Source organism: Marmota marmota, unplaced genomic scaffold (assembly GCF_001458135.2).
Source record: "Marmota marmota marmota unplaced genomic scaffold, marMar, whole genome shotgun sequence".
NCBI lineage: Eukaryota > Metazoa > Chordata > Mammalia > Rodentia > Sciuridae > Marmota > Marmota marmota.
The window spans coordinates 9,588,207-9,597,394 of record NW_026000005.1 but is presented as its reverse complement, the minus strand read 5'-3'; the positions used below and the strand labels follow the sequence as shown (position 1 = coordinate 9,597,394).

Sequence of the window (9,188 nt, the reverse complement as noted above, 5' to 3'; positions counted from 1 at the left end):
AGTATCAAATGAATGGGGGATCAGAAAATAAACTTTGGTGAGGAAAAATATCTCTATCAAAGAAGAGAATATGACATGATGATAGTCCTTATTTAGTGACGAGAAATGCATTTGGCAAAGTAAGCATGGTTGCTAGGCATTGCACCTATGGTGAGCAAATATTCCAAATGTTTCACATGATGTTCAGCTGTCATAGCAATGTAACTTAACACATTAGAAATGAAATTTTAAGATTTCATAACTTTATTTTTTCCACATTTATGAAATAAATTTAACATTTTTTAATATAACTAATAACAATAATTAATATTATTAGCTTGTATTTACTAATATTTGAAATACATTTGATTGAATTGTTATTGGAATTTCTATCCTTTTTTAACCAACTAAAAATTTGTGACCTGGTAGCATAGTAGGCAAAGTTCAAATTTTCCCAACAATGTGAACATTTTATACATACAATGACATCTGTCAAATGAATGGCAACATGCTTTTTCCTTTGAAAATAGGGCATGTTTAGTTTGGCATTGGTATATTTCTTCAGAATTTTAAGTAGTTTCATTAAGGTATGGCTTTTTGAACATCAATAATAAATTAACAGCCTGGAGAATGAACACAAATTTCAAGGTGCTAATTATTTAGAACTTAGACAAAGCAGATATTTGCATAATCTCTTTCAATTATAAATTCAACTACAACAGAAACAAATGAATTTTAAAGTATGCTATACATAATACTAAGTTGTTTTAAAATAAAATTACAGATCAACAGTGAGTGTGAAGAAATTTTATCGTGATGACTTTCAAAATATTAAGATATTAAAATATATTTTGGCACATGTATAATACCTTTCAAAGTAATAATGAATGATATATGTGTATACAAAAAAATTAACAGGGATGGACTCTTGTTCTTGACATCAGCACCTACTGTCTACTGGGTCGAGACAAAATACAGTGCCTTCAAGAGTTAGTCCCATTTTGAACCCCTCCTGTAAGACAGAATAAAATCATTAAAATAGAAAATGCCCAAGACAAAGTAAAATAAAATCAGTAAGTAGAAGAGAAGATGAACAAAAGTTGAAATCTTTGTACTTCAATCAACTAAAAAATAATCATATGCAAAATTCTGGCTTGTCGAATTTTTATACAGATGTACATCACTGGCAGTTCTTTTATACTTATTAAAATTTTAATGATTTAAATATATGTGAGGTTATCATGCATGAGAAACAGAAGAAAGTAACAATATAGGAAATTAAGTACTTTTAAGACTTAAATGCTTCTTTTTCAGTAGAACCTATTTAATATGTCAATTCTACTGTGGCTTAATCTGTTGAATTTAAAGATAATTATTAATTTAAATATTATCAAGAGAGCTACACCTCATGGTGATGAGAAGTTCAAGATAGCCTGGTAATCTTCATCATTTTTTCCCTGGTTAACTCTGTCAGAGCCTGGGTAATATACATTTTGTAAATGTAGTGCTGTTTCTGGGTGCAGCAGAGCCCTGTAGACCACTGTGCCTTAGAGAAACTTTCCCAAGTCCTGCTATTGTTCTGCCTCCTTGAACTCCTGTTTCCACCAGCATGTTTTAGAAGTTAAGTTGCTGCTGATTTATTGACCTTAAGTGCGTCACTGCCATGAAAATTTTGTGCTTTTTATTTCCCCTAACATTTTTTATTACAACTTTGTGGCAAAAAAAAAAAAAAAATATATATGTGCTTCTCCACCACAAGCTCTTTTATTTTGCATAAGACAATTGAACTGTGGGCCACTGCTAGGTTTACCCTCTCCCTACATCTTCTTACTGGCCCCTAGTCTATGCACTATGAAAAGTGTAGACTCCCAACAATCAGTGGAACTAAAGGTCACATTGGAGGTTTCCTTGTGGAACCAATTAGACTACGTATTTAAAAGCATTTATCTTTCTAAATGCCAATGCAAGCATTTTCATATAGAGGAGACAGTATTTATAAACCTGCAAGACACCCTTTATTTGTAATTAATATTCTAACCATGCTCTTTACTATATGTATAGCATAAAGCAAGGCTATCACTGCATTTTCAAAACTTCTTTTCAGTATATGAAATACAAATTATATTAAATACAAATACAAATTAAATTCAGTAAAGGTCAGAGTACTGACCATGATTTTTTTTTTAAGATTTGTTAGTATTACAAAAAGAAATATTTTCCCATATTATGCATAGTTTATGCATAGTTTCTAGTGGCCACCAACTACTTTAAAAAGTGAATATTTTAAACTGAAAATATTGGAAATAAACTATACTTTCAAAACATTGTATGTGGATATCTGAAGGGCTACGTACTGTCATCTTCTAGTATATAATGAATGATATGGGATAGGTACATAGGTAGAAGTGATAACTAGAGAGATAATTACCTTTGGAAAGGACTGATACCATATGGCGTTTTAATTTTATCAGTTCATTCTGAAATTAAACTAGTATCACTTCATTTATCCTGAAAATATTAACTATCAATATGTCATCAGTATTAAAGGCAAAACAGCAAAGTTAAGTAGGTATCAAACATTATTTCAATACTTGTTTGTAGAGCAGAACAATATCTCCATGGTGATTTTTAAAGGATCCTTTCAAAGTTCCCTTAGGAAATCTACTCATCCTAATTAGCACATACATCTTATAAAGCTCCTTGGTTTTATTTCCTCCTAAAATGAAATTTCCTGCACATTTTTGACCTTCCTTCAGAAGTTTCATTTTGAGAATCATAATTTAATTAATTCTGCATCCCTCCAACATTTCCATATTGTCTTGAATCTTAAACTTCTGAATGAAAAATGAGTCCTTTTTTTTAGGAATTTATGGGATTTATCATTAACTAGTATCACAAAAAGAATAATTTTATAGTTAACATTAATCATATAAATTATATAAAATATTTTGCTCAACTGCATTGCTTATTGAAATAGAGAAAAGCATATCAAGGAAAAACGTGTCATATGTAACAACTGTTTAAATGCTGACATAAGTATTGAGTCTATATTTTTCCTATGTATAGTTTTTTAATGATTTTAATGGCAGCATAAATAACTTTCTCATTTATGTAATATATTATATATATCAGCTATAATTTTCTATTTTTCTGTTTTCTCTACCAGAACCAACTTCCTGTATTGCAGTTCAAATAAAACTAATTTATCCTGACTATACAATATAATTTTAAATTTTACAATTACTTATTAACTTCCAGTATTTTACAATCATGAATACAGATAGTATCATATTTTTGTGCATAGAGATTTAACAAATTTCTAATTATTTTCTCCTCAGAAAATAATAGACTATTTCAAAGATTTTAATACCAGATACAAATTAAAATATTATTAACAAATTACCATCCAAAGGGAAGCTGTGAATGACTTAAAGTGATTGTTGCAGCATTCTTTCACTTGTGCTAATTACTAGTAAGAAAATGAAGTAGTTAATTTGCTAGATCAAAATGGCATTGAAATTCTTTAAATTTGTATGTTTCCTTTTATTAGTCAATACCTGTATGTATGTTAGCTGCATGTGGTCTTCTTTTTTGATCTTCTGTTTTTTATTTTTCTGTTGATTGTTTAGTTTCCTAATTTTTGTCTATTTCTCTCTCTGTGTGTGTGTGTGTGTGTGTGTGTGTAGTATTTATATATCCCAGTGGAACAGATTATAAAAAAACTTTATAAAACTATATGTGGGGCTGGGGTTGTGGCTCAGCGGTAGAGCACTCGCCTAGCTCAGCGGTAGAGCACTCGCCTCGCATGTGTAAGACCCTGGGTTCGATCCTTAGCACCACATACAAACATGAAAAAGTGAAATAAAGATGTTGTGTCCAACTACAACTAAAAAATAAATATAAAAAAAACTACATGTGTATATTCTTCCTTATAAAAATCTATCTCCAGTTCAAAAGTCTGATGAATATTCACATATATTTCAAACATTTTTAACTGCCTAATGCTTTTGAAATTTACTTGGATATTATTGTAAGTTTTATTTACCTGGACATTAATATTCTCCTAAATTATTCACCATTGACTTGACACCATTTGTGCGTAATTCTTTCATCCTTCATGACTTACCCATCTTGTTTTTTAGCATATTAAATTATTATGGCTCACAAAGTATGTTTCTGGGCATCAATATTATCCCACTGATTAGTTTATAGGAGACATGTGCCACTCAGTTAAAATTATATCAGTTCAAATAACTATATTGTAGATTTCAAATAAATATCTAATTTTCTAATTAGTTAAAATGAAATATAGCTTAGCATTTCTGCTTATAGTCTTAGATGCATGAGACATTCTGTGATTTGAAACAATTGAATTCTCTTAAGAATTACTAAGTCAAAATCCTCTGTAAATCAAAGAGGAAAACAATATTTCACTAGGCTTATTAACTCAATGCAGCATCCAGAAACTATTATACTATATTAGCCTTTTACATGATATGCATAGATAGAAATAGTAGTTAAATGTGCACAATAGTTAATTAGGAACAGCAAGGTTACTAACAAAATTCATCAGACTTAAGTAAATAAAACATTATTTTACTTTAATGTGATCTTACAAGTAAATTCTGCACTAGAAGAAACAATCAAAAAGATGAAAAGCACAAGAGTGACTAAATCATGGAAAAAAATAACCTTAAATTGTGAATAGTAAAACTTTAACCACAACTAATGATATGATACATTCATATGAAATTGCTGTTTGAACATTTATTAAATAAAGCATGCAATATTAAGCTTTTAGCTTTAAAAAGGTTGTAAGTTGCTGAAAATAATATACCAACCATCGCTGGCGCTACCCACCATGAAAGCAGATGAGAATAAAAAAAGAGATTAAGAAAATATTAAAAACAGCAAAAACAAAAACAAAAGCACCACAGTTTAAAGTTCTTTGACCAACACATCATTCAATCATTCTGATAGTGTTTCTCAAACTTGATTGACACAAAAATCGTGAGATGGAGGCTCGTTTTTTAAAATCTATAGAATTTTTAAATTTTGTGATAAAAAAACCTTCCTAGCCAAGTAGTTTTTATGACCTGCATCACTCTAACAAGTACTGCCCTATCAGTGCCCATGTTTGTGTTGCTCCTACAAACTCATTAGTCCCTGGTTGTATAAACCTAATTGGTTAAATGATGAAAAGAAAAGGAGTTGATTTTATATGAAATACATCATCATCAATAATTAATCATGCAGGTTTTGAGTAAATTTTTCATAGTATTTGAAATACATAAAAAAGTAGGGAATTTGCATAATCAGAAAGGATGCTTATTGAAAAAAGCAGAAATTTAATACAGTCATTTTAATTTTAGCCATATAATATCACCCACTCTGTAACATTAAAGTTCTTAATTTGCATTTTGTTGGTGATTCAATGTCATTTTTATTTAATTATTTTTTGCATTCATAATTATGTAATAAATGTAAGGGTAAGTTGTTTATAACTTTTTTGTCAATATTTGGGAAATAAAAATTTAAGTAGGTTGTACAGATCGAAAAAAAAATTTTCGTAGAAAAAAGAACTACAAATCATCCAACTTGAAAAATATTGTTTTAACATCTACTTTGAAAACACAAGATAAATATGTTTTCAAAACTCAACTTTTAAAATGTACACAGGATTAAATCTACAAAAATAAGGAGTTCACATAATACTTGGAAAATAGGACAGTTCAAAATGAGTGGAAGGGTATTTGTATTATTTTTCCAGGAAGAGGAACATGTTTACTAATGTTAGATCAGAGTTCACCCACTAAGTTTTGGGGGGTGTATGTGTGGGAAGGAGTGAAGCATGGAGAATGATGGAGTAACTCAGGACTAATTAATGGAAACACCCACTTCATATTGCCTTAATGTCTTCACCATCTCTTCTCAAGAACCTTCATTTTATTGGTGTCTGTCTGGATTTTACCATATAGAAACTTTTTCATAAATAATAGGGCCTAATACCTTCATCAAAATGTAAGGGAAAATATAAAGAGAAGACTTTAGTCTTTTCAAGCCTGCTTATTAATCATGGAGCATTGTATAAAGCTTTTAAACCCAATTTGCTCAATGTTTCAGAACAGTTTAGAATTCAAAAGTGAAAAAGGAGACAGAAATGAAAACCCAACTCACTACATTCCTAAAGAAGCTGTCACTGGGTGTCTGCTTTTTCAATAATAGCCCAGAAGTTATGAACCACAGCTACAATGCTTCCTTTCAGACAGAATGACTTTACTCTTACAAAGATTTTCCCACATCTACCCATTTACAATTTTGAAATTGTTAAGACTGAGAAATCTTATAAATCTATTGCAATGGCCTTTTAATTTCTGGATTTCAAACAACAATCCATTAGAATCCATGCCATATTGTTAAAAAAAAGGAACCATCGTATTTCCATGGTAAACTGAACCATAAAAATAAAAATCAACAACTTAATCCTTATCAGTCGTATTTTTAGAACTAGATGTAATTTTTAATGTAGTTACTTTTAAGTAATTTTTATATTGACAATAATTAAAGAAAAGAGTAGTTTTGATATATAACATTTTCTTTGTCCCAAATTTAAAAGAGATAAGCCATTTATAGTTCAATATGTTAAGATGGTTACCTGCATCTCATCTAATTTTGATTGAATATCTGGAGGGAAATCCCCTGCTCCACAGTTAAATGGGTCAAAAGGTTCAGCTCCGAACAGATCCCGTTCTAAAAGGAAGAAAGTATTTTAGTAAAGGAAATGACTAGAAACAAATTGGGGCAAATCTGATTTCAAAGGCAGGATTATATAAATAAATACAATATTTATATGATCAAATAAGCCTCTATACACTTACATTTTATGTTGATCTTTCTGGAGTTTAGACTAAGGAAGTAAAAATCCATTTTATGAGATTAAAAACTGTTTGATTATAAAGAATTATAATCCAGAGATGTTTCTGTGTCTTTAATGTAGAAATATAAACCTCAATAAATATTTGATAATTAATATAACACTTGAATGTTTGCAACATGTAAAATGTACTAAAATTGACATAATTTTCATCAAGACTTTCCTAGTTCCATTTATTGTTATGTCACAAAAAATTAGAAAGTGATAAGACCGAAGAGATTAGTAAGAAGTTTTACATACTTTTATAACACTTTTTACTCAGAAAAAAACTCAAGGCATTTTATCTTATGTACTATGAAATCATATCATCTTCATAGATAGCCACAATGAGACAAATTTTGAACAAAAATCCTCCTATATCAGCAATAACCCCTGCTCTAACCCCTGAGCTATGAAACTTTTATCCTTATATTTATTTTTAAGAAAACAGCAGGAAAGCAGTATTAAAAAAAAGTTCTTTTTGTGTGTATTCTTAGGTATGTGCCACTTTGTGTCATTAAAGAAGTAACAAAGTTAAAATTATGTTTGTAACTTATAGAACACGTGTGACCTATTATATACTTTAAAAATTTGAAAAATATTAACATTTGATTCATCTGAATCAATTCAAATGAAATCTGAATTGGAAAATATTAAATAATGTATAGGAAGAATATTGATACATATTCATACCATTGTTTTGCTGAAAACAAATTCCCAGTGGGGTTCAATGGTATATAAGAAGTAATATTTATGCTACTTCTTTTTATCATTTCCTCTAAAATCACTCAGGCACTCTCATCATGAAGGATCCTTGCTTTTCCCAGTTCCAAGTATTTTTCAGTTTCTTGAGTTATAAATAAGTTAATAATTGGTAAAATGTTTGGGAGTTTCTGGAACTGGTGAGTATTATATAAATAAGGGGGACATATAATTCATTATCCAAATAAGGCACTTCTAAAGTGAAAGGAGCATTCTCAACAATTACATTGGGACAAAACTCTAAAAACAGAAGTATTCTCAACAATGGGAATGTATTGTTACTTTCTATGTAACTGATGAATATACTATTACTGTTTTTACCTCCCTCCCTCAGTCTGATAGGGCTCAGGCAATAAATAAAAATTAGAGAACAGAGGAAATTTTGTTTGGAAGCATGTTCTGGTAACCATGATACTACAAGTACATGACCCAGTGTTTTTTACATTGTAGGTGTTTGTTTAAAAGAACAGATTAACCTAAATGACAGACTGCTGATCAGAGAGAATAGAGATTTTCATAAAATAGACTTTTCTCAAATTGGAACTACAGAATCACTAGAGATTTCAGGTGGGTTTTGGGGAGTATGTGGTATGAGTGGACATGCTATTTTTTTCTGTCAGGAGGTTTCCCAACTTATTCTCATGAGCCCATGATTCTCTTCCAAGTTAAAGAACAAACCACCTTGCACATTAAGAGACTAATTCCATGTAAATTAATAAACATTACAGAACTCTCTGGTGTTTTTTTTTTTTTTTTGTTCAGCTCACATGGGTATCAATTCAGAACAAAAATTATAAACAAAATTAAAATTAGTTGAGTCTGATCCAGGGGTAAAAGAATAAAAACTAAGAGGTGGTGCTTCAGTCAGTCATTCTTTGCTCTATTCAGAAAATTTATTGAACACATATATCATGCATTTTCCTAGATAATGGTTTAAAGTAGCAAAGAAAGGACATTGTTCATTCATTCACGGAGTTTATAGACAATTAGGGAACATAAGTGAATCTGTGAGGAGGTCTAAATGTGTGAAAGGCAAGGATAAAGAAAGACATGCAGACACACTCATAAGATAAAAAACAAATTAAAAACACTCTATCATAACATCAGGGTGTTGGGGACATTTTCTAAAACACACTATGATATGTATGTCATGAATTATTTCCTCAATTTTGCATTGGCACAAAATATATCCAGAGCAATTAAACATATAAGTCAACTAATGTATTGCAATATATAGTTTAGTTTAAATTTATTTTAACTGATAATAAAAATATAAAACATTTTATTTATGGAATACTGTGTGTGTGTGTGTGTGTGTGTGTGTGTGTGTGTGTGTGTATATATATATATATATATATATATATATATATATATATATATATATATATCAGGCAATTTTTTTATTAGATGAAGCATATCTGTTAGAGCGTTATACATAGTAGTTGGGCTCATTTTAACATAATCATACATGCATGAAATTTTATGTACTCAATTTTAGTTCCTGTTCCCCAATCTTTCCCTCTCTTTCTCATTC

The 9,188-nt window shown here is 29.8% G+C and overlaps 1 protein-coding gene across 16 annotated transcripts in view; it reads right to left on the bottom strand.

Moving 5' to 3' along the window:
- Positions 1-579: 579 nt before the first annotated feature.
- Gulp1 (GULP PTB domain containing engulfment adaptor 1) overlaps positions 580-9,188 on the bottom strand; it is a 280,193-nt gene continuing 271,584 nt past the window's right edge. For 15 of the 16 annotated variants that reach the window (XM_048808152.1, XM_048808153.1, XM_048808147.1 and 12 more), the window contains 2 exons: positions 6,635-6,729; positions 580-991 (listed from right to left, as the gene is read on the bottom strand). In XM_048808152.1, the coding sequence (XP_048664109.1) occupies positions 920-991; positions 6,635-6,729 (167 nt within the window). In that variant the 3' untranslated portion in view covers positions 580-919. Of the gene's footprint in view, positions 992-3,596; positions 4,832-6,634; positions 6,730-9,188 lie in introns of those variants that run through there. The other variant, XM_048808148.1, reaches the window with a different exon arrangement.